This window comes from Rutidosis leptorrhynchoides, chromosome 5 (assembly GCF_046630445.1).
Source record: "Rutidosis leptorrhynchoides isolate AG116_Rl617_1_P2 chromosome 5, CSIRO_AGI_Rlap_v1, whole genome shotgun sequence".
NCBI classification, from domain to species: domain Eukaryota; kingdom Viridiplantae; phylum Streptophyta; class Magnoliopsida; order Asterales; family Asteraceae; genus Rutidosis; species Rutidosis leptorrhynchoides.
The window spans coordinates 176,193,173-176,219,043 of record NC_092337.1 but is presented as its reverse complement, the minus strand read 5'-3'; the positions used below and the strand labels follow the sequence as shown (position 1 = coordinate 176,219,043).

Below are 25,871 nucleotides of genomic sequence, written 5' to 3'. Positions count from 1 at the left end.
AACAATTATACTAGTATGCACCCGTATTCGTACTCGTACAATACACAGCTTTTAGATGTATGTACTATTGGTATATACACTCCAATGATCATCTCTTAGCAGCCCATGTGAGTTACCTAACACATGTGGGAACCATCATTTGGCAACTAGCATGAAATATCTTATAAAATTACAAAATTATGAGTAATCATTCATGACTTATTTACATGAAAACAAAATTACATATCCTTTATATCTAATCCATACACCAACGACCAAAAACACCTACAAACACTTTCATTCTTCAATTTTCTTCATCTAATTGATCTCTCTCAAGTTCTATCTTCAAGTTCTAAGTGTTCTTCATATATTCTACAAGTTCTAGTTACATAAAATCAAGAATACTTTCAAGTTTGCTAGCTCACTTCCAATCTTGTAAGGTGATCATCCAACCTCAAGAAATCTTTGTTTCTTACAGTAGGTTATCATTCTAATACAAGGTAATAATCATATTCAAACTTTGGTTCAATTTCTATAACTATAACAATCTTATTTCAAGTGATGATCTTACTTGAACTTGTTTTCGTGTCATGATTCTGCTTCAAGAACTTCGAGCCATCCAAGGATCCGTTGAAGCTAGATCCATTTTTCTCTTTTCCAGTAGGTTTATCCAAGGAACTTAAGGTAGTAATGATGTTCATAACATCATTCGATTCATACATATAAAGCTATCTTATTCGAAGGATTAAACTTGTAATCACTAGAACATAGTTTAGTTAATTCTAAACTTGTTCGCAAACAAAAGTTAATCCTTCTAACTTGACTTTTAAAATCAACTAAACACATGTTCTATATCTATATTATATGCTAACTTAATGATTTAAAACCTGGAGACACGAAAAACACCGTAAAATCGGATTTACGCCGTCGTAGTAACACCGCGGGCTGTTTTGGGTTAGTTAATTAAAAACTATGATAAACTTTGATTTAAAAGTTTTTATTCTGAGCAAATGATTTTTATTATGAACATGAAACTATATCCAAAAATTATGGTTAAACTCAAAGTGGAAGTATGTTTTCTAAAATGGTCATCTAGACGTCGTTCTTTCGACTGAAATGACTACCTTTACAAAAATGACTTGTAACTCATTTTTCCGACTATAAACCTATACTTTTACTGTTTAGATTCATAAAATAGAGTTCAATATGAAACCATAGCAATTTGATTCACTCAAAACGGATTTAAAATGAAGAAGTTATGGGTAAAACAAGATTGGATAATTTTTCTCATTTTAGCTACGTGAAAATTGGTAACAAATCTATTCCAACCATAACTTAATCAACTTGTATTGTATATTATGTAATCTTGAGATACCATAGACACGTATACAATGTTTCGACCTATCATTTCGACACATCTATATATATTTCGGAACAACCATAGACACTCTATATGTGAATGTTGGAGTTAGCTATACAGGGTTGAGGTTGATTCCAAAATATATATAGTTTGAGTTGTGATCAATACTGAGATACGTATACACTGGGTCGTGGATTGATTCAAGATAATATTTATCGATTTATTTCTGTACATCTAACTGTGGACAACTAGTTGTAGGTTACTAACGAGGACAGCTGACTTAATAAACTTAAAACATCAAAATATATTAAAAGTGTTGTAAATATATTTTGAACATACTTTGATATATATGTATATATTGTTATAGGTTCGTGAATCAACCAGTAGCCAAGTCTTACTTCCCGACGAAGTAAAAATCTGTGAAAGTGAGTTATAGTCCCACTTTTAAAATCTAATATTTTTGGGATGAGAATACATGCAGGTTTTATAAATGATTTACAAAATAGACACAAGTACGTGAAACTACATTCTATGGTTGAATTATCGAAATCGAATATGCCCCTTTTTATTAAGTCTGGTAATCTAAGAATTAGGGAACAGACACCCTAATTGACGCGAATCCTAAAGATAGATCTATTGGGCCTAACAAACCCCATCCAAAGTACTGGATGCTTTAGTACTTTGAAATTTATATCATATCCGACGGGTGTCCCGGAATGATGGGGATATTCTTATATATGCATCTTGTTAATGTCGGTTACCAGGTGTTCACCATATGAATGATTTTTATCTCTATGTATGGGATGTGTATTGAAATATGAAATCTTGTGGTCTATTGTTACGATTTGATATATATAGGTTAAACCTATAACTCACCAACATTTTTGTTGACGTTTAAAGCATGTTTATTCTCAGGTGAATATTAAGAGCTTCCGCTGTTGCATACTAAAATAAGGACAAGATTTGGAGTCCATGTTTGTATGATATTGTGTAAAAACTGCATTCAAGAAACTGATTTCGATGTAACATATTTGTATTGTAAACCATTATGTAATGGTCGTGTGTAAACAGGATATTTTAGATTATCATTATTTGATAATCTACGTAAAGTTTTTTAAACCTTTATTTATGAAATAAAGGTTATGGTTTGTTTTAAAAATGAATGCGGTCTTTGAAAAACGTCTCATATAGAGGTCAAAACCTCGCAACGAAATCAATTAATATGGAACGTTTTTAATCAATAAAAACGGGACATTTCAGGAAACGTATCAGAAATCAAAATGTTTTATAAAAAGTTAAAAACTATTAAAATTTATTAAATCTTACTTAGGGATGACATAAAAACCCGTACCCGATGGAAAAACTCGAAACCCTATATTTTTGGGTCGGGTTCGGACCGAGTAAATAGGTTTAGGGCCGGGTATGGGGATGTTTTTCTAATTTTTTCGTGGGTTCAGGGATGGTTTTAGACAAAACCCGATTACCCTGCCCGTATACTCGAAAAAGACTCAAGTTCATATACCCGGCCCGTAAACCCGAAAAAAGAATCGAATACCCGTGAAAATACTCGTTTACCTGATAGTTTGCAAGTAAATGGGGGACCTGAATACCTGTGCGGAATTCATTTACCCGCTAGTTAGTAACTAAATGGGTTAACGACCTTTCCCCATTTCGCAAATGCAATTCACAAGAGTCACTTGCTATTAGTAATGTCACCTTGGGCGAATGCTTGCGCATGCATGATTTAGACCCAAGTTGCAAGGTCGCAAGCCAAAATATCAGGCATTACGTATTTCCAAAGGCTCGCAAGCCTCTTGCGACTTGAAATTATTCATTCACGACCTGAGTTTTCTCGGTAATGACTGGGCATCACACATTCACAATGCTCGCAAGACCCCTTGCGACTTGCGAGAGCATTCTGACAATTTCGTTTTCTTTAAGGGCAAAATCGTTACAGTAAATTTGAAAAAGGCGCGATTTGGTCAATAGCCCTAAATTTTAATGGTTTACAACATCATTTCGGTTAGATTGAGTTGTATTTTTTAGCACATGGAGGGTACTTTCCTTTATGGTGAACACAATATTCTATATTCCGTAAAACTTTATATATAATCACTCCCATCATTTATATCCTGCTCATATCGATCTTTGATTGCACAATGTCATCTACCACCATCACAAACCCGCCGCAAAATTTGAACCATCATCCCGCGTTCAATCATCTTCTTCCTAGAACCGCTTATTCTATTCCCATTGTTCGTACCTATAAAGAATATAAATTCGTATTCGACAAATCCGTTAAGAAAATAATGGCTGCAAAATCAACAAAAACCAGGATCATTGGTGTTGATTATCACGACAAATGTATTAGCCCAACACATTCTTCATTGGAACATCATGGTTTTTTAAATAATAGTGTTCCCTTTCATCAGCCAGCTACTGGTGGGATCCACTTTATTACTGTAAATCGTTTGGTTAGTATTAATTGTTGTTTCTTACAATTATTTTGCTAACCATCAAAAGATAGTCTAGTGGGTTAGATCCTGATATATTCACAAGCAGTCAGGTCACTGGTTCAAACCATATATATTAATACTAACCAAACGAATTACAGTAAATGTAAGAACAAACAATGGTCATAAACAATCACTACATAAAACTATATAAGTTACAATACACTTATTTAGCCAACGAAGCATTGCTTCAACGGCATCCCTTCACCTTGTGTGTTGGGGCTGGGGGTTAGGTCATGGGTTCGAGCCTCGCTCTGACCATCCTATTAATTAATCTGCCTGAATTATGGATATCCAGATTGACTACAGGGGGTTTTCTCCCGGATCCATTTAGGATTCAAACCTGGTCTGCCTGCCCCTTAGGATGGTTAAAGGATCGGGTTCCTGTAATGCGATTCGGGTTTCCTCCCGAACACGTGTGTATGTGCAAATGATGAGTGTCGTTGAAATAAATGATACACTGATGCAAACTTGCCGTTAAAAAAAAAAAAAAAAAAAAAAAATCATCAAATTAAATAATGTGAGTGGGGGAAACTTCATTCGCTTATCTGTTAATATTTATTTTTCTATATATTATGAATGCATTAATCTTTATGAGTGTTAGGGTTTGATAATAGTTGAAATGGTTGCAGAGTAAGTGGGTAGTTGCTATATGTTTCGGTGGGTTAGCTTTGTTTAGGCATGATGATCTTGCATTATGGGCTGCAACAGGGGCTGTTTCGAACTTTATACTATGCATTACACTGAAGCGTATCTTGAAACAAGAACGGCCTTCTACACAGTCGAGTTCAGGCCATGGAATGCCATCATCGCATGCTCAATCCATATTTTTCACTCTCGTATTCGTAATTTTATCAGGTACTTGCGTCTTTTAAACCCGATCATGAGTAGTGTCTATGCCTAGCAAACGGGTCGGATTGGGTCAAGAATCAAAAGGGTTTGGATCGAAGCGGGTCATGGGTCTAAACGGGTCAACCTTTAAATGGGTCGAACGGGTTGGGTCGATCCCCGGTCGGGCTGGGTCAGAATGGGTCGAGACTCATTTTTCTCCTTAATTTTTTGGGCCGGGTTGGGTCGAGACCCATTTTTCTCTATTTTTTTTGGGAATTTTGTTTACTTGAGACCCCTCGATTACCAGTTTTTAAGGTTTTGGTTTACTTGAGATTATGGAAAGCTATCAATCAATAATACAGTAATATATACGTGGATGTGGGTAGTGGCCATGAATTTTTTTCACCAGGGACGAAATTTTTTCTAAAAACGTAGCAACTTTTTTTGGCAAAATATCAAGGTTTTTTGGCAAAATATGGAGGTTTTTGAGCAAAATATGGAGGTTTTTGAGCAGAATATGGGGACTTTGGGGGGAAAAAATAAAAATAAAAAATTTTTGCACCAAAAATTACAAATCCACTCGGGGCAGGTGCCCCCCGCCCATACATATTTTCGCCCCTGGATGTGGGTGTGGATGTAGTTAGACTTATGTTTCAGTAACTTGATAACATGTACTTAGTTTTCCAGAAAATTACCATCACTCATGCACACTAACCTGCACATAATAACAATATTAGACATTCAATTTATTTTAAATCATCGAAATCATGAACTAAACGTTATGATTTAAATGCCAAAACAACAATTATAATAACACTACTAGTGTCCTTGCTCTCTAACTGAACGAACACTAATCTTTTTTATCGTATCTGAACATTGAATTTGTTGAGTCTTGATGTTTTTTGCTTGTTATGACAGTGTTTGAATGGATGGGATCAAATGGAGTTACATCTGTTCTTGGTGTTCTTATTGTTGCTCTTGGTTCATATTTTGTAAGTATACATAATACATATTGTTCAGTTGTCAACTAATTCGCCTCTCTAAGTATCCAAATTCTTGTTACTAATAAAAAGTTTCACCCTTTTGAAGTTTTGATGAATCAAATTAATCAAAGCACACCAAAAGTTCATTTTATGCTTTGATTCTAGACTAATTCAAGAACAATATCTTACATCTTTTAACTGATGTTCGTCTCATTTATATTTATGTTTAATTACATTTATTGACGCAGTCATGGCTATGGGTATTACTAGGTTATCACACTACCAACCAAGTCGTTGTTGGCACTATCGTGGGGTCAAGTTTTTCGGTCATGTGGTTTGAGGCATGGGAGGCAATTGTTCAGGAGGCATATAGCTCAAATTTGTTGGTACAATACCTTGTTTTTGTTGGAGCAGTTTGTTACTGCTTGGGTTTTATTTCCTTTTTTCTTTGGCATTTGACAAGAGATGGATGTTCATGATATTTTACAAAACAACCAGAACAGTTTGTTGGTACAACAATAGTTCTGGTGGTTTTAGAGTTGATGATGAAATGAATAGGTCCACTAACGCCATCTTCCACGAAGGTGGTGTTGACGATTCAGTTAAAAGTTTGTCTTCTTCTCCGTTGGTTGATTGGGGTCTTTTTGAGGTTTCTTTGTCCTTGAGTGGAGCATCATCTAGTTTAGGTGTTAGTGGAGTAGTGACCAAGAAGAAGGGAATCACAAAAGGGAAACGCAAATAAGATGAACACAAAGATTGACAGGGATTTTACACTTCGGGATCAAGACGAAGAGGTTGAGTTGGTTAACAATGATATAGAAGGTTTTATTTAAGGTTTAGTAAGGGGTGGGTTGTTACCCACTCCATCGGGAACTCTTATTGGAAGCGGGTCACTTAATGTGCTTTCCTACTTGTTTATTTCTCGATCTAGGAAGGAGATTCGGTGTGAAACTGTCAATGGTAAGTTGGTCAAGACGGGTCTTTAGAGTCAAATGCATCTTCCAATTAGTTTGTTTCGAGTTGTTCTCTTTGTCGTTGACTTGTTATATTGGTGGTATAGTTTTAGTTGTTCGTTTAGTTATTTGGTCTCTTTTGGTTAGTGGTGTTCGTAACTTGCTTTGTATGTTGTTTAATTGCTTTGTTCGGGGTTGCTTAGCTAGTTTAGTCCCGGTTTGACTCGTTTGTAGATAGCAGGTACTCGTAGTTATCAAAGTTTTGTTTTCTAATCTCAAGCCTTGTCGTTGTGTTTTGGTTGTATTCTTGTTTCTTCTTTCATTTTCCAGTGAAATATCCTCAGGTATATAGTTTTTCGTTATTTTTAACAAAAAAACAATTATTTTTATTAATGATATAAAAAATAGGTAATTTTAGTATTATTTATTTATTTATTTGACAAAAAAAGAGAATATATATACTAATGAACACATCGGAATCCAATTTGATTTATCCTGCAATGTAATCATTTTTAAATAAATAGTTTACAGGATCCATGATATATATTCATTTTACTACAAATGGTACCTTTTTCATCACCGCACATTCAGGAAAACTAAACTTTACACCCAAAAAAACTAGAGTAACCAGGAGACAGAAATGGCAAGGATCTACTAGCTTCACAAACCAATTGCAAATCGTTCGAAAAGGTCATATAAGCTTCGAAAGATGAAATGGAACAGCTAACGCACTTCTGAGTTGAATTTGTTCCAAGCTTCCTACAAATATAACAGCAAAAATTTGATGATGTTGGTCAAGATGTTAGCATTAACTGAAAATATCTAATCTATTTATGTGTTGATCCTCGAGGTCTCAAATTCAGATAATGTGGCATCAGTCATTTATGGTCAATGACCATTAGATGGAAGACCTAATATTTAAAGACTTGTGCGATGAGTTGTATCTTTTAAAGTTAGAAGTGGCAATTTCAATCCGTTTACTGTGTCAAAACAGGTTACCAAAATACTACTTTTTATGTGTTCAAATAGTTTGCTCAAAGATCACTTTCAGTGATTTGGGGGATTGTTATTGTCAAAAGATACTCATTCCAAATCATATTCATCGGTTGAACCAACCTGACCCATTGCCCAACCCATTAACCCATTTTGGCACATCTGGGTACAAACTTTCCACAATTCAAGCTCAATGAATGTACATAATAACTAGGTATGAAGGTACATAATGGGTCTTTTTTTGCTAATACATATGCATAGTTTATTTGACTCCAAACGAAAAGCATAATAATCAGAAAAAGAATGTTATAAATTTTAGATGGAGATAAGATTAAGCACTTGAGTTGGATTACGGATCGTCAACATAGAAATTAAAACATCAACAAACAAAAAGGATAGTAGGTACAAACCTTAAGAAGATCGAAAACCTTTTCACAAATATACTTTTGATGAATGGTTGCACCACGTTGTTGCAATTTATCAGGGTGGACACACAGAGTGGCTTTTCTATAAGCCTTTTTTACAGCAGCGGTAGTAATAACTTCAGTTAAAGGAACTGGCTGCCAACCACTATCAGACCCAAGAATCTGAAAATTAATAGTAATCAAAATATTAATTATCACGCATTAAATTCATTAATGAAGGATACATATATATAAGAACACATACATATTGTAATGTCGAAAGCAAGGCGCGCAGGTTGCCTTGTTTCCCGTTAGACCATCTTTTTACTTCAGCGTCAAGACTTTCAGCCAATCTCTGATAATTACATGCACAGATATAAGAAAATCATGCAAAAGCTGCACAATTCAAGAATTACTCCATTTTAATGATACTTACGCTTCTCTCTGCTTGTTCTTTTTGAGCAACAAGATCCCTCATATTCTTCTCTTCAAGAGCTTTTGCCTAATAATCATCTGAGAATTAGCTGTGGAAATAGAAGACTAAACAGCATGGTTTTATATGGTGCTTGTGACGACCGTTGTGGTGGTTTGGTGACTAGCCCGTCCCGTTTCCCCAAAAACGTCTAAGTAGTCGGTCAACGCTAAAAGTCAGGTCAAAGTCGGTCAATGTAGGTCAACTGTTGACTTTTTGTAATGCCTTGTTCTATTGTAAAGGATTACATACTATCCCTTATAGATAGATTAAAATAAATACACTACAACTATAGAAAACATTATAAAAAAACTATCTTATATTAACTAAACTAACACCACAACATCTTATTGTGAACCATTTATTTTTAAAATATTTATGTTTGAAATAATTATATATTATTTTTAATTAAAAGTCAAAGTTGGTCAACGTCCATCTCGGCCGACTCGACCTTTCAAGGTCCTGACCGACTCGTATCCCTCTCGTGTCTTTTTAACGTTGCTAAACAGGGTGAGGAAATTAAAAAGAGATACAATGAAAGAAAAGTTACAGCACGGTCAGCTGTTCTCTGATGCCTCTCCAGCCGAGCTTTACACCGTTGTGGTGATTCATCTTCACCTCCTACTAGTATCAGAATAATTTGCAACTTAGAAGGTCAATATATGCAGAACAAACATTTGCAATACATGACAAATACTGAATATAGTTAAAACTAGACGGCTATAGTAATACAGACATCTCGGGAAAAAGAAGCTATTTCAGGAACTTTTCGTGTCACGTATAACTTACCACCAGGTGCCACGGACTGAGAATATCTTAATCCACTATAAGAGCCTGCAAGATCCTGTGCAATTTACCATCCAATTAGTCATAATACACCTAATAACTAGAATAGTCGGTATAATAAGAGAGAGACTCACAGAAGGTAAAGAATTTTGTCTCATTCCGCTATTTTGATAAGCAGAAAATTTATCACTAACTGATCGTTCTGCTCTGCCTCGAGCCTCTGCAGTTGCTTTTTCTACTCTGAGCCTTCCCTCCATCGCCTTTTCAGCTAGCGACTTCTCCCTAGCCTCAGCACATGCTTTTTCTAATCTTTCTCGAGCCTCTGCTAGGGCTCGTTGTCTGAACTCTGCAGTTGCTCTTTCAACAGCAGCTCGTTCTGATCTCTCTCGGGTTTCAGCAAACGCTTTTTCACGAGCTTCAAGGGTAGCTCGATCAACAGCCATTCGATCCTTTTCTCTTTCTATTTGTCTTTCTCTCTCTTCTTCTATCTTCCTCAAACGCTCATTCTCTAGCTCTCTAACTCTTTGCAACCTTTCTTCTTTTCCCCTGTTCTCTGAGACCGCCTTGTTATGAATCTCGGTCTTCATTTCCATGCTTCTGTTTGTACTTTTAAAGGAGTCAACTTTATCTTTTTGAGGTTTTGTTCTAGATTCAACCAAGTCCTTGGCAACTGGAAGAGAGGTAGTATTAATTGTAGTTGTATCTGTTCCTTCAGGTTGAACACGCGCTTGACCCCTTGCTCCATGATTAAATTCTAAATTAATAGCATTCTTTGACTCAAAAGTCAAATCATTTGTTTTCTTATCATTCTCAGGTGGTATTTTTCCAATGCCATTCAAGGAATTTGAGTATGTTTCATCTTCCATTCCTACTTCATCCTTTACACTTTGCAAATCATTCTGGTTTGACCCAGATGACGAAATCGGTTCTTCACCCACCTTGGGTACTTGCTCGACAGTTTCTTCTACCTTCAAATTATCTCTATGGTTCTCCACAGAATTTGCAATTTCCGGGGTTGCTTCACTCTTTTGATTGGGTACATCCTGCTGCAGGTCTTCAGTAGTTTGTAAGGTCACATCATCATCCACTTGAAATACCAAATCTGATGCCTCTGAACTCTCCCCTCTGTACAAGTTATGTTCTTTCAACTTAAAACCATCTTGATCATCATCAATATCGTCACATTCTGAAACCTCTCCTTCCATATTTTCATTTTCATGTATTGTTTTAACTTTTTCATTTGCCTGCACCCTCTCATCCCTTACACAAGCTCCCTCCTCCTCAGTAGCTTCCTCTGCTTTAATCTTATCTTCCTCGTGCATAAAATCTTCCAGTAAGATTTTATCATTGTGATCCAATGTTTGCTTCTTAACGTTTTTGCCCTGCTCTGAAAACATTTGTGTTATTACATCAATCTGTTCCTGTTCAGAAGCCTTCATGGATAGCTTCTCATGCTCGTCCCACTCGAAAGGATCTTTAACTATTTTCTCGCCTTCTCTTTCATGAGCCGCTTTTACTTCACTCTGCCTCATTGATATTTCAGGAACGAATGATTGCTGAAACTCTCTCTCATGATTTTCCTCAATAGCTTCTTCAAGTCCAACATCATAATCTTCCCATACGTAAGAGGCTGGTCCCATCTCATCTCCATACCTTCCGTTATCATTGTTAAGCCAATTTTCAATAACAACATTTTCTCCGATTTCCATACCATTATCTTTTAGCTGAATTTCTATTAGGTTCTCAAATGATTCATTTTCATCAGAGTCGTTTGGTGTCTTACCATTATCTTGTCTCTTATTGTTTTCCCTCAATCCACGAAGCTGCCTTTCTCGTACAATATCGCCATTATCTTTCAGCTCGAAAGATTCAAGGACGACATTGTAGTTCTTTTTAGACCCTCGGGAACTAACATTCGTCTCCAAAATCCCATCTTTATCATTTACATTTTCCTCTCTTACTTCGTGTCTTGTTAAAGTATCGTCTCTTTCATATGATCCCTTCAATCCATCCCCTCCAAAATTATTCAGCCTCTCATAATCTTCATCTACCTGTCCTTTCTTTAGCTTCGAACGACTCTGAAGACCATCTTTCTTTCTTTCCATTGATTCTTTTGCACTTTTGAGTTTTGCTTGAGCTTGCTGCACTGCATCTTTCATTGCTGCAGCATCTGCAACAGCAGATGAACTTGCATCTATCTCAACATCAAAGTAAGGAGGTGATTGGTCACCTTTCATCCGTTCAAATGCATAGCTTTTAGAAGTTTTTAGTTTTGGGTTGAAATTACTATTATGTCCCTTCTTTGAAGTTAATACTGGTGGTGGCCTCGAAGGAGGGGGTAAGTGGGAAGGCTGAGTTTTGAGGCCAAGATCGGACACCGAATAAACCGATCTGTTCGGCTCAGGATAAGGCTTTTGATTTGAATTACTTTCATATCTTTGTGCACCATCAACATTATCTAGTGGCTGTGAAAGAGATTTTTTGAGCAGTTTTCCAACTTTAATTGCATTAAGATCGTTGTTAGCCAGTGAGAAATAAGTATCATTATCTGTTTTACTTGGAATGGAATGGTCATCTAATACAGTAGATTTGGGAACATCATGAAATTGAGAAATATTTGTCATCTCATTGAAGCCATCTTTCACTGGTTCTAAATTGCACTTGTTTTGTGATTTTACGCCTAATAGTTGGTTATGATCTGCAGCGAACGATTGTTGATTCGTCTCCAAAGAAGCGTAAGGATCAGATTCATCTGACAGTAATTCACTTTGAGCCGGAGTCCTGAAACAAAGGAAAAAGACAGCATTTCGCATGATTAAGATTATTATCGCTTAAGTTGGACCAATGTGACCCATTTGCTTTCTTGATGGACACATAGAACACCTCAAAAAGATCTTCCAAGAATTAGAAGATTAAGCATAAACAACCTTTCGACAAATTAGGCTGTATATTAAAATACATAACATGTGATTATGCACCTATCCAAACACATACGTTATTTTCATCTATCCTTCGATTTTTAAAATCAAGCACGCAAAAAATGTAAATTCAGATTGTTGATCTAATTACTTAACACATGAAGCGATACATATACATGTTAAACTAGAAAGAAGAATATCCCTACGCTCATTAACTTCTCCGATACATATACATGTTAAATTCAGATTGTTGATCTTATTACTTAACACATGAATACGTGGTTGACCACAGATCCACAAAACGAACTTAAATTCACATGTGTACATATCCTGCCAATACTAAAAAAAGTGGGTCCAACGAAAATCACACTACCGATCACTCTATGAAAAACAAACCTCAAACTCAAATCCAGCCCCTACCCCGACCACCAGATATCAACACCATAAAAGTGACTCTCTTCCTAAACTTCCCCTTCCTTAATCTCTACATAAAACTGGTTAATATTCACTATCATCATTCTTATGAAACAGAGCATTACTTCATCATAACTTCCTAATAAACTGTACATTGATAAACTTATCTTAGCGACCATAAGTGATCTTCAAAAAATATTGATATATATACATAACTATATCAAGCTACCACAATTGCTTACGTCAATTAAAATATCGAAGCATGAAAACAACAATAAATTACTAAACAGAAACATTATAATAAATATATAATTGAATTGAAATAAAATCTAGTGTAAGTAGAGTACCAAACGTCATCAGATGAATCTTCATCATCATTTCGAGCTTCGGAGGTTTTAAACAATTCTTCATATGATACCGCAAAATCAATGCAATTAAAACTTCCAAAAACTTCAGTATAATCAAGTTTAGAGGTGCATACGTCGAATTCGGAATCATCCGCCGGTGACGGAAGATCTAAAACAGGAATTGATGAGCCTCGGGAAGCGTGAAACCCTTGAAAAATTTCAGTATAATCTTCGATGCGCGGCGGAAGCGTCGTAGCTCCGAACTTCGGAGGACCGCCAAATACGTCGTCGTAAACCGTCGTATTCCGCGCTCCGCCACCTCCATTGTCTCTATAACTCCTCATTTTAGCTTAGAAATGGTGTATGCAGTGCACCTAGGGTTTCTGTTACAATTTCACTGTTTTAATGTTTTCTCTCTCACGCAGAAACACGCACCGGAAGGTGTGCGGCTTAACCTTTTGCTTTCACTGTGTTTCAGTTTAGAAGAGGTAGACGATACCTGAAGGGTAAAATTGGAAATCGGTCAATTTATTTATCAATTTGAAATTTGTTGATGGAGCTTATTTTTTAGATTTAAAGACTTATTGACATAAATAAATTATGATACTACTTGAGCCCCTAAAAAATTAAATTTTTTATGTCAGACGTGAAATAAAATATACAGAGTATTTTAGAATGATGTCAACAAAAGAATTATGAAAGTCCAAAAGCGAGGGGTGTGATCCAGTGGTTGTCTCCACATCATAAAGATTCTGTGTAATCTCTGTGTTACGGATGATATTGATTTTTTGTCTTCCAACTTTATTTTCCTTTCATTTCTAAGGTCCACCTCTAAAAACAAATATTCCTTCCACCTCTATTTCAAGCAGGAAAATAAAAGATAGTCTCTCGGTTTCAAATTTATTGTCCCAAATAAAAAATACATAGTTTAAGAAAAAGTACCTGATACATGTACTCTGCCATTAACTTTCTAGTTTTATTCATTACTTTTAACCGTCTTTTTGTCTTACATGTATAAAGTAAGGACACAAAAGAGATTTATCACATTATTCTTTTCCATTAAAGGAATTGGACAATTAATTTGAGACATCCATAAAGAAATACCGGACAATAGATATTGGACGGAGGGAGTACAAAATTTTTCAAAAAGTTAAAATTACGGTGTATTGTGTTATTCATCTACGGTTTTATTTCTTATGTTGTACTTACATTTTTATTTTACAAACATAAAGTATGTTTAATTTACGACTAGTCAAAAAACAAAGATGAACTATCAAATTAAAACGGAAGGAGTATTAGAGTAAAGTGAAATTTTTGAATATTGATATTATTCTACAACAACAAATGTTTTTGGTTCGTACAATAAAATATGAGCATCTCACATCTTTTCATAACATCTATAAGTAACCAAAAGGTTTATATTTTGACAGTATTCGAGGAGCCTTTCAACCTTTGAAGTTTCAAACTTCTTCGTGGATATATTAGCGACTTAATAGGTGTTGGATGTGTAAGTTACCGTTAAAAAAAATAACATCTATAAATAAATAATAGGATAATAATGTTGTTTATAATTCGATATGTATGTAAAATACGGGAATAATAATTCAGGTGTTTTTTATTTTTCTAAAGTTAAGGCTCTAAAGTTGTAACTCATAAAAGTGGTTCTCCTCTAGAGATTTCAAGTTTTAAGAGCAATATGTGCTCGTCTTCTTTTGTCAAGATTTATTTTGGTGTTCAAAATAAACCTCGAAATTGACTGACAATGACATAGATGGAGGTGTCCCATTATCAATTTCAGTGTCCATTTTTTAAATAAATTTTAATATTTTTATTAATTATTATTTATTGTTTTAGATATAAATAAACTTTGTACAATAAATTAAAATACTAAATTAAATTTTATAACACAGAAAAATTAAATATATTTATAAATTCCTATAACAAACTAGATAACGTAATAAAATTCATAGAATTTCATTTATTCTCGAATAGACCATAAATATTCAACCAAATCTTATCGTAAGCCTCCATGCACTTCTCTATCACGTCTGCCACGAGCGTCACACCTCTTGACCAAGTTAAGTACGTTGTATATTTTGGAAAACCTCATAAACCCAATCATTCTCGGCAAAGTTGTAACCATTGTCTTTAATAATGATGTTGTGTAGTATGATGTACGTACATAAGTCGTCTCATTTGATTCACCTCGTAAGCTCTTGCGGGTTGTTAAAGAATATGCCAACGACCCTGTAGAATCCCAAAAGTTCTTTCAATATCTTTGCGAGCAGCTTGTTTCCTTGTAAAGTAAGAAGGCTTTTCATCAACAGCACTTGAAAATCCCTTAACAAATGTTGTCCATGTTGGATAAATCTCGTCTGCTAAATCGTACTCTCTTTGTACTCCACACCGTTTACATGATAAGTGTGACGACCCAAAAAATTTTGACTTATTTTTAAGTCAATTCTCTATATGATTTAATGTTTCCGACACGATAAGTAAAACCTGTTATGTTGAGTCTCAAATTTTTTTATTTTTATTTTTATGCATATTCATTTAACCTTCGACATTCTCGACGATTCACGAACAATAGTTATATATATATATATATATATAAAATATATTTTTATATATAATAACTTGAAATATGTTAATAGACTATTATATGATTAGTGGTTATGTAAAATAATTTGCGATGTAATAAAACTTGTTATTAAAACGTATTTATATAAATATATTATTTTAAATGATTGTTAAATGATAGTAACACGTTGATCATTCGATTGTTATTAAATAAGTTTAATTCAAACTTATGAGAATTTAAAAATAAACGTTGGTCCGTAATTAAGTTATGTAAATTTTGTAAATACCCGTCCTAATCCATAAGAACGAATACAATAACATATGATTACATTGCGAGGTATTTGATCTCTATATGATACATTTTACAAACATTGCATTCTTTTTTAAAGACCAACTTTCATTACATCGAAAGTTGACAAAATGCATACCATTTCATAATATCCATCTATAATTGATTTAATCTGTCATTTATTTAATCATAATCTTTACTGAATTCAACGACTTGAATGCAACGTCTTTTGAAATATGCCATGAATGACTCCAAGTAATATCTTTAAATTGAGCAAATGCACAGCGGAAGATTTTTTTCAATCCTGAGAATAAACATGCTTTCAAGTGTCAACCAAAAGGTTGGTGAGTTCATTAGTTTATCATAATCATTCATTTCTATTATTTTAATAAACCACAAGATTTTTATTAAACATAATTCCAATAGCAGAATCCTCTCATCCGCATAAAGGTAAAATCATTTCCAATAATATAATAGACCACAAGATTTTTCATTTTTCATAAACATAATCCTCAAGTAGAATCCTCTCGTCTGCATTAAGGTAAAATCATTCATATGGTGAACACCTGGTAACCGACATTAACAAGATGCATATAGAATATCCCCAAAACAGAATCCTCTCGTCTGTATAACAGAATCCTCTCGTCTGTATAAAAATCGAAGTACTAAAGCATCCGTACCTCGGATGGGGTTTGTTAGGCCCATAGATCTATCTTTAGGATTCGCGTCAATTAGGGGTACTGTTCCCTAATTCTTAGGTTACCAAGCTAAAGGGGGTGATATTCGATTTCGATAATCCAACCATAGAATGTAGTATCGATTACTTGTGTCTATTTCGTAAAACATTTATAAAAGCAGCGCATGTATTCTCAGTCCCAAAAATATATATTGCAAAAACATTTAAAAAGGGAGCAAATGAAACTCACAAAACTGTATTTCGTAGCAATAATGCATATGACGGCACTGAACAAGCGCAAGGTTGACCTCGGATTCACGAACCTAAATTAAGTATATATATATTTATATGTTGGTCAATATTTGTCTTAACAAATTAGGTCAAGTCATAGTGTACCACAATCCTAATGCTCGAGACTAATATGCAAAAGTCAACAAAAGTTAATTTGACTCAAAATGATTTCCAAAATTTATACATGATTATTATATAGTTTAAATATCGTCGTTATATATTTTTTAATATTTTTTAAAAGATTTATTAGAGTAAATAATACAATTCATTTATTGATAAATAAAACTTTATATAAAAATATACTTTTATATATCTTAAGTAATAAAATTTATAAAGTTCATTTAATATCATAATATATTATGATAGGTTTTATTAAGGTAATTATATTATTTGTATTACATATTTATTTGATAAAATAACATTGATAATAATAATAAGTAAAGGTTGTATTATTTTGTAATAATAATTATTATTATTCTATTAATAAGAATATCAATATTTACTAAAAAGGATATTATGATAAAATGATAATTCTAATTATGATAACTTTAATATTTACGATACTTTTTAATATTGACTTTAAAATAATAATAATAATAACAATAATATTTCTATTAAAATGATAATTTTTGTTAAAAAGATAGTTTTAATACTAACGATACTTTTAATAATAATAGTAATGATAAAAATAATAAGAACGATAATTTTATCTAATTTCATATCCTACAATATTTTAATTTCATCATGATACTCATACTCATTATTTCCTAATTGATTCATTTAATAACTTTTAATCGTCTTTTATATCGCGTTCATATTAATGATAATAATAGTAATTATAATAATTAGGTGTTAATAATATTAGTTTCTAGTTATAATAGTACTAACGGTAATAAATATTACGATGATAATACTAATTACAACTTTAACGATAATAACGATAGTAATAATAATAAAATAACAATTTTTAATGATAATACTTTTTATGGATAATGATAATAATAATAATAATAATAATAATAATAATAATAATAATAATAATAATAATAATAATAATAATAATAATAATAATAATAATAATAATTAGATAAAAACTATAAACGGCGATAATAACGACGATAATAATAATCATTTTTAATAATAATACAAAAATTCAATTGACTATAACTTTTAATTCGTTCATCGAAACCATTCGATATCTAAATGAAAAGTTCTTAATTTTTCGCTAGCTTTCCAACGACAAGCATATCTTATACCTTATCTTAACCGCATATGTAACTAATTCAGGATTCAACATAACCTATCTAATGGCAATATCAAAAGTACAAGCATGCATAATCGTATATACTCGAGCACTAGTCAGGGATACACTATTAGTATGTAAAAATTAAATTATGAGTACTCACGTATCAATATTGAGATTCAATATTGCAGGAAAGGTACGTAAACGCAACGGAGATGATAAACACTAGGTTGACCTCACGAGCATGCCCTCGAACATTACCCATAACCTCCATAGCTATAACCCATAATTTCCTTAGCCCTATCCCACTCGAAAAACCATTTTTTTGAAATTACTCGGACAGCACTCCGTCGTAATATTTTATGTATAATACTAATAATAACACTCATTAATAATACTAGTACTAAAAATAATAAAAGGAATGATCAATAATAATATGTATTACAGAGTAATTGATTATCTATGTATGTGTGTGAGAATTCGATAGCAGAAGGATATATATATAAATATATACACAAACACTGCATCGTGCGAAATGAACTCAATAATTCTGGTACCTGTTCACCATGCGATCGTATGGCTTGGTGTAGAAGATTCCATGCGATCGCATGAGAGTCTTCTACAGCTTACATCGACCAATCATGTATGCCGACACTCTCTTATGTTTAATATATATATTATTTAATAAATAATATATTTAATCTTTAGAATTAATTAAATATTATATTATATTCTCGTGCATAGTTAATTTGTAATTTTAGTTCCAATGAGTAGTATGTTGTCACTCGACTTATGTACCACTTTCGGTTTTTCGAACGCACTTTCGTACGTTTAGAAAACTAGCCTTTTACGTTACGCGACGTGTACCCTTATTAATAATTTGACTTACTCATCAATAAATTACCTTATAAAAAATGTAATTTATAAAATTGAGCGTTGTGGTCATTTGCTTCTATAAATCAGTGACTCATTGTTTATCAAAATATATTATTTTAAATCAGGACTTTTTATGACTAAGTTAAAATATATATATTTTTATATTCATTTCGAAATATAAATTTGGGACAATATATATAATATAGTTTTTCAAAACTAATAATATTAAAATTTATATATCTTGAAATCGTTTAAGTAATAAGAAATATTATTTCGTAACATTTATATTTTTAAAGTTTAAAATTGATATACTTTATTTATATAAAAAAATATTTACAAAGACATTTTAATATTCCAATTACTTAATATTCCAAATCATTTTATCACAAAGGTTATATTAGTAGAAGTTGTTATGTCATAAGACGTTCTTAAAAAGTCTATTATATCGAAATGACATTTTCGTTTATGAAAGTAAAAATCATATATAAATCATATCAGGTTTCAAAGTTTTAACTTCCAGTTTAATCATGACTCGTAGAATTAAGTCTAAAGGAAAATCAAACGTAAGTAATCATCTTAATGTAAAATGTCGATCTATTTAACTTGTAAATATCTATTCTCTAATTTCACTTACACAATACTTAATATGAAGGTTAATTAATTTATCTTATCAAAAGTCATGAGGCAATTATTGTAAGGCATGTATTGGAATTTAACAGAAATTTCCACCAATCTGACTTGCTCTCACTACTTGACACTTTGTCCTTACTCGAAGATCACTTTACCATTTATTCCGTGATAATACTAAAAACGAACATATATTTCATAGCATTATTCCTCAAGAAAGACAAGCTTTTAGTTGCAATTGTCCTATTTACAAGTGATATTCGTTTAAATAATAAAAGGTGAAGACAAAAGGCAGATTCGACGAATTGAAGACGCAAACGACCAAAAAGCTCAAAAGTACAAAAGACAATCAAAGAGGTTCCAATTATTGATAAGAAACGTCTCAAAATTACAAGAGTACAAGATTCAAAACGTAAAGTACAAGATATTAAATTGTACGCAAGGACGTTCGAAAATCCGGAACCGGGACCAGAGTCAACTCTCAACGCTTGACGCAACGGACTAAAAATTACAAGTCAACTATGCATATGAATATAATATAATATATAATTAATTCTTAAAATTAATATATATATTATATTATATTTAAATAAACCTCGGCAGAAGAAAATAACCAAATGTGGCTCTCCCCAGCTGGCCATGCGATCGCATGGCCTGGAAGGCATAAATCCATGCGATCGCATGGTGCACAGTTCCAGCCCACATGCCTATAAAAATCGAGCTTTGGTGTAACACAAAAACACACATCTTTTTCTTCTCCTCATTCAACGTATAATATTTATATTTATATTATAATTTTAATTTTAATTTATAATAATAAGGGTGTGTTAGCGAATGTTGTAAGGGTGTATGTCGAAATTCTGTCCGTGTAACGCTACGCTATTTTTAATCATTGTAAGTTATGTTCAACCTTTTTAATTTAATGTCTCGTAGCTAAGTTATTATTATGCTTATTTAATCCGAAGTAATCATGATGTTGGGCTAAAAATATTAAAATTGGGTAATTGGGCTTTGTACCATAATTGGGGTTTGGACAAAAGAACGACACTTGTGGAAATTAGACTATGGGCTATTAATGGGCTTTATATTTGTTTAACTAAATGATAGTTTATTAATTTTAATATAAAGATTTACAATTGAACGTCCCTATAAATAACCATATACACTCGATCGGATACGATGGGCAGGGTATTTATATGTACGAATAATCGTTCATTTAACCGGACACGGGAATAGATTAATAGTCACTAGAATTATTAAAACAGGGGTGAAATTATGTACAAGGACACTTGGCATAATTGATAACAAAGTATTAAAACCTTGGGTTACACTCAGTCGACATCCTGGTGTAATTATTAAACAAAGTAATAAAACCTTGTTACAGTTTAAGTCCCCAATTAGTTGGAATATTTGACTTCGGGTATAAGGATAATTTGACGAGGACACTCGCACTTTATATTTATGACTGATGGACTGTTATGGACAAAAACCAGAAGGACATATTAAATAATCCAGGACAAAGGACAATTAACCCATGGGCATAAAACTAAAATCAACACGTCAAACATCATGATTACGGAAGTTTAAATAAGCATAATTCTTTTATTTCATATTTAATTTCCTTTATTTTATATTTAATTGCACTTCTAATTATCGCATTTTTATTTATTGTTATTGTATTTAATTGCACTTTTAATTATCGTACTTTTTAATTATCGCAAGTTTATTTTATCGCACTTTTATTATTCGCAATTTCATTATCGTAATTTACTTTACGCTTTAAATTAAGTCTTTTATTTATTTAATATTTTACATTTGGTTTTAACTGCGACTAAAGTTTTAAAATCGACAAACCGGTCATTAAACGGTAAAAACCCCCCTTTATAATAATAATATTACTTATATATATATTTTTATTTTTATAAATTTAAACTAATATAGCGTTAAGCTTTGTGAAAAAGATTCCCTGTGGAACCAACCGGACTTACTAAAAACTACACTACTGTACGATTAGGTACACTGCCTATAAGTGTTGTAGCAAGGTTTAAGTATATCCATTCAATAAATAAATAAATATCTTGTGTAAAATTGTATCGTATTTAATAGTATTTCCTTGTAAATTTTAATAGTATTTTATACCCCTTAGCTCTAACTATCAAGTATTTTTGGCGCCGCTGCCGGGGAACTTTCTTGCTTAAAAGCCGAAAGCGCAACGCTAAAAAGAAAAAAAAACAAAAAGATTTTTATTTTTAGTTTACTTTTAAAAAAATACGCTTTTGTAAAAAAAATACGTTTTAAATATTCGAAAATATAAAAAGAAAACAAAAATATAAATATTTTTAAGAGTTTATTAAATATTTAAGTTCTATAAAAGTTTCTTTATCTTTATTTTATAAAAATATAAGTTTTATTTAATTTATATAAATATATTACATAAATATATAAACAGAAAATTCAAAACAGAAAAAAATATATATATATATAAACACTCGGGCCTGCTACTGTAGCAGCCCGTAACCTGGCCCAAAACCTCAGCTCATGCGATCGCATGAGCCCGAAGGCATAAACTCATGCGATCGCATGAGAGTGTCTGACACGCCAACTGCAACCCTAAAACTGCATTAATTACGGGTATTATTATTATTATTTAATAAATCCTAATTAGGTTTTATTATTTAATTAGTTATTAGTTTTTAGATTTAATTTATATATTTAGTTTAATTAGTTTAATTAAATTTTAAAATTAATAGTTTTATAAAATAAATAATATAAAAATAATATTTTTATAAAAATTGTACTTTTTACAACTTTTAGTATATTTTTATATTTTATTTTTTTTAATTGTTTTTAGCGTAATATTTGTATTTTTCGCTCGTATTTAGTTTTAATTCATAGTTTTTGCCATAGTTATTTTTATTTCTAGATTTTTAGGCTTTGCCGTAAAATCCCTTAAGTGCTTTTTCTTTAGACTAAGATATAGGTGCTTTAGAATTTTGCGACGCCTTTTTAAGTTTTAGTTCCTTTTTAAGATATTGCCATTTGGGATACAGTTTTACTTGTAAGCTTTAATATTTTTAGATGCCTTTTACCTATGTATCAATTATCATTCCAATTAGTAATCTCAATTTGCGATTATAATTTTAAGTTAGTGATAGTAATAAGGTTGGGTTAGTCAAGTATTTTTAAGTTTTATAAGTCACTCTTTTTCTTTCTTATTTTTTCGATCTTTTCTTTTTCGACCTTTTTCGACGCGCTCTTTTTCTTTCTTATTTCTCGCCATTCTAGTTTTAGGACATAGATTTTTATTCTACTTTTTATCTAAATTTCTTAAAATTACGAAAATTTATTTTAAGTGGTTAAATTGATAGACATCAAAATTTTCTGGTTCGCAGTAATAGTTGAATTTGTACGTGGACCGGGTTATTGGAGCCAAACAGTACTCAATTATATTGAGACCAAACGAATCCTGTCCCTCTGCTGCATCTTTTGCCTATTCAAAACGTGGGCAAAATCAGAAAAGTCTATTAATTGGATAACTTATATAATTTTTCTTTCCTTTTAAAAACTAATAGGATATTCAGTGAATGCACCGAGCAAGACGTTCATCACCTTTTGTACGTTCACCACCTGTAACTCGATCAAGACATCTAGCAAATATTACCGCCATTGATTTTTCTTTAGAATCGTCATCCAGTCGACCAAGTACTCCAATTCAAATTTTCGATAATCCATTTTTTGAACCCGACCTCACAATTGAGAATCCGGAGAATACTCAGGGACGATTCATAGATCCTGAACCATTAAATTTTCTTCCGGAACCACCAATCATTCAAACAGAGATTGTTGAGGAACGAACCATTAAATCAGAATCCTCTAGTGATTCCGATTCAACAAATTCAATTATGGAGAATCTGGAACCTTTAAGTATGGAAGACCGAATGAGAGCTAAACGCACTGGCCAAGGTCACGCAATTACTCATCCAGACATTAATGCGCCAGATTATGAAATCAAAGGACAAATTCTACACATGGTGACTAATCAATGCCAATTTAGTGGTGCGCCGAAGGAAGATCCAAATGAACATCTTCGTACCTTTAATAGGATCTGCACTCTATTTAAAATTCGAGAAGTGGAGGATGAACAGATATATCTCATGTTATTTCCCTGGACTTTAAAGGGAGAAGCCAAAGATTGGTTGGAATCGTTACCTGAAGGGGCGATCGATACACGGGACGTTTTAGTTGAAAAATTTCTTAAACAATTCTTTCCGGCATCTAAAGCCGTAAGACTTCAAGGAGAAATTGTTACGTTCACACAGAAACCGAATGAAACTCTATATGAGGAGTGGACAAGATTTGAAAAGTTATTAAGAGGATGTCCACAACATGGTTTAGACACCTGTCAAATAGTACAAATATTCTACCAAGGATGCGACATCACTACAAGAAAAGACATAGATATAGCAGCTGGTGGTTCCATTATGAAGAAAACCGAAACTGATGCTTATAAAATTATTGATAACACTGCTTCCCACTCACATGAGTGGCACCAAGAAAAAGATATCGTTAGATCATCTAAAGCAGCTAGAGCCGATTCTATCCATGACTTAGATTCCATTTCCGCAAAGATAGATGCTGTGGAGAGACGAATGGAAAAGATGACTAAAGATATCCACTCAATACGAATTAGTTGTGAGCAGTGTGGAGGACCACATTTGACAAAAGATTGTCTCAGTATTGAATTAACAATGGAACAAAGAGAGAATATTTCATACATAAACCAAAGGCCTGGAAATAATTATCAGAATAATTATCAACCGCCAAGACCGATCTATAATCAAAATCAGAATTATAACCGAAATATTCCATACAACAACCAACAAGGTCCTAGAAATCAACAAGTATCTAACAATACTTACAACCAGCAAAGACCTAATTTTCAAAACAAACCACCACAACCCGATGATAAAAAGCCGAATTTAGAAGATATGATGACGAAGCTAGTTGAAACTCAAACGCAGTTTTTCACATCTCAAAAACAAACTAATGAACAAAATGCTCAAGCATTTAGAAATCAACAAGCTTCTATTCAAAACTTGGAACAAGAAGTAAGTAACCTAGCAAGGTTAATAGGTGAAAGAAAACCGGGAAGTTTACCTAGTGATACAAATGCAAACCCCCGTAATGAAACAGCTAAAGCCATTACCACAAGAAGTGGTACAACACTTAAACCACCTGAAATACCTGTAACTTCTGATGAAGCTATTCCTACTCCACAAGAACCACAACCTGATCAAGATAAGGAAAAAGAACCGGTAGTTGAAAAGGTTAATGAAGATAACACAGTTAAGGCTAAACCTTATGTTAAACCATACCAACCACTGCTTCCTTACCCGAGTAAAATGAAGAAAGAGAAACTTGAAGCCGAGCAATCTAAATTCTTGGATATGTTTAAACAGATAAATGTAAATCTTCCTTTCATTGATGTGATTTCAGGAATGCCTAGATATGCTAAATTCTTGAAAGATCTGATCACGAATAGAAAGAAAATGGAAGAACTCTCGGCTGTTACTATGAATGCTAATTGTTCAGCAGTGCTGTTGAATAAGATACCAGAAAAACTATCTGATCCAGGAAGTTTCACAATTCCATGTTTTCTGGTTAGTCTTAGTTCAATAGAAGCATTGGCAGACTTAGGTGCTAGTATAAATTTAATGTCGTATTCACTATACACTAAACTAGACCTTGGAGAATTGAAACCAACAAGAATAAGTATACAACTAGCCGATCGATCAATAAAATATCCTAGAGGGATAATGGAGAACATGCTAGTTAAAGTTGGTACTTTAGTATTTCTAGTAGATTTTGTTGTTCTGGACATGGAAGAAGATTCTCAAGTTCCTCTCATATTAGGAAGACCATTCTTAAACACGGCTAAAGCAATGAGAGACGTGTTTGGTAAGAAACTGACCCTAAGTATAGAGGATGAGAGTGTTACCTTTTCAGTTGATAGAGCAATGCAACAACCGCAATCTACAGATGATACATGTTATTATATTCAAACTATAGATTCACATGCAGAATTGTTGGAAGAATTTCCAGAATTACAAGGAACGGGAAAATGTTCTTTAGGAGAAGGAACTGAACCAATTGATGAAGCTGAAATGTTAGCTACACTAATAGCTAATGGATATGAACCAACAACAGAAGAAATTCAAATGCTAAAAGAAGAAGACAGATATCGATACAAATCATCGATAGAAGAACCTCCGAAATTAGAGTTAAAGCCACTTCCAAACCATTTGGAATACGCTTATTTACATGGTGAATCTGAAT

General features: G+C 32.8%; 2 protein-coding genes across 3 annotated transcripts; one reads left to right on the top strand and one right to left on the bottom strand.

The window, feature by feature from the left end:
* Positions 1–3,498: 3,498 nt before the first annotated feature.
* Positions 3,499–6,408, top strand: LOC139849177 (lipid phosphate phosphatase epsilon 1, chloroplastic-like). Its single transcript, XM_071838841.1, has 5 exons — positions 3,499–3,813; positions 4,485–4,710; positions 5,602–5,675; positions 5,915–6,117; positions 6,225–6,408. Exons 1-5 carry the CDS (start codon positions 3,499–3,501, stop codon positions 6,406–6,408), a joined length of 1,002 nt encoding a protein of 333 aa, XP_071694942.1.
* A 690-nt stretch (positions 6,409–7,098) lies between these two features.
* Positions 7,099–13,350, bottom strand: LOC139846773 (uncharacterized). 2 transcript variants are annotated; one of them, XM_071836286.1, is made up of 8 exons: positions 12,954–13,350; positions 9,409–12,055; positions 9,278–9,332; positions 9,039–9,112; positions 8,453–8,518; positions 8,282–8,371; positions 8,023–8,199; positions 7,099–7,378 (listed from the first exon to the last, which is right to left on the bottom strand). In XM_071836286.1, exons 1-8 carry the CDS (start codon positions 13,295–13,297, stop codon positions 7,343–7,345), a joined length of 3,489 nt encoding a protein of 1,162 aa, XP_071692387.1. In that variant the 5' UTR covers positions 13,298–13,350; the 3' UTR covers positions 7,099–7,342. The 2 variants fall into 2 exon arrangements, with proteins under 2 accessions (XP_071692387.1, XP_071692388.1); XM_071836287.1 differs by having other exon boundaries at positions 9,039–9,109.
* Positions 13,351–25,871: the final 12,521 nt, after the last annotated feature.

Coding starts and splice junctions, on each gene's coding strand:
- LOC139849177 (XM_071838841.1), top strand. CDS start 3,499: ATGTCATCTACCACCATCACAAACCCGCCGCAAAATTTGAACCATCAT. Junction 4,711..5,601: donor CGTATTCGTAATTTTATCAG/GTACTTGCGTCT, acceptor TTGTTATGACAG/TGTTTGAATGGATGGGATCA. Junction 5,676..5,914: donor TTGCTCTTGGTTCATATTTT/GTAAGTATACAT, acceptor TTATTGACGCAG/TCATGGCTATGGGTATTACT.
- LOC139846773 (XM_071836286.1), bottom strand. CDS start 13,297: ATGAGGAGTTATAGAGACAATGGAGGTGGCGGAGCGCGGAATACGACG. Junction 12,056..12,953: donor GATTCATCTGATGACGTTTG/GTACTCTACTTA, acceptor CCTTTGTTTCAG/GACTCCGGCTCAAAGTGAAT. Junction 7,379..8,022: donor AGGTTTTCGATCTTCTTAAG/GTTTGTACCTAC, acceptor TTATATTTGTAG/GAAGCTTGGAACAAATTCAA.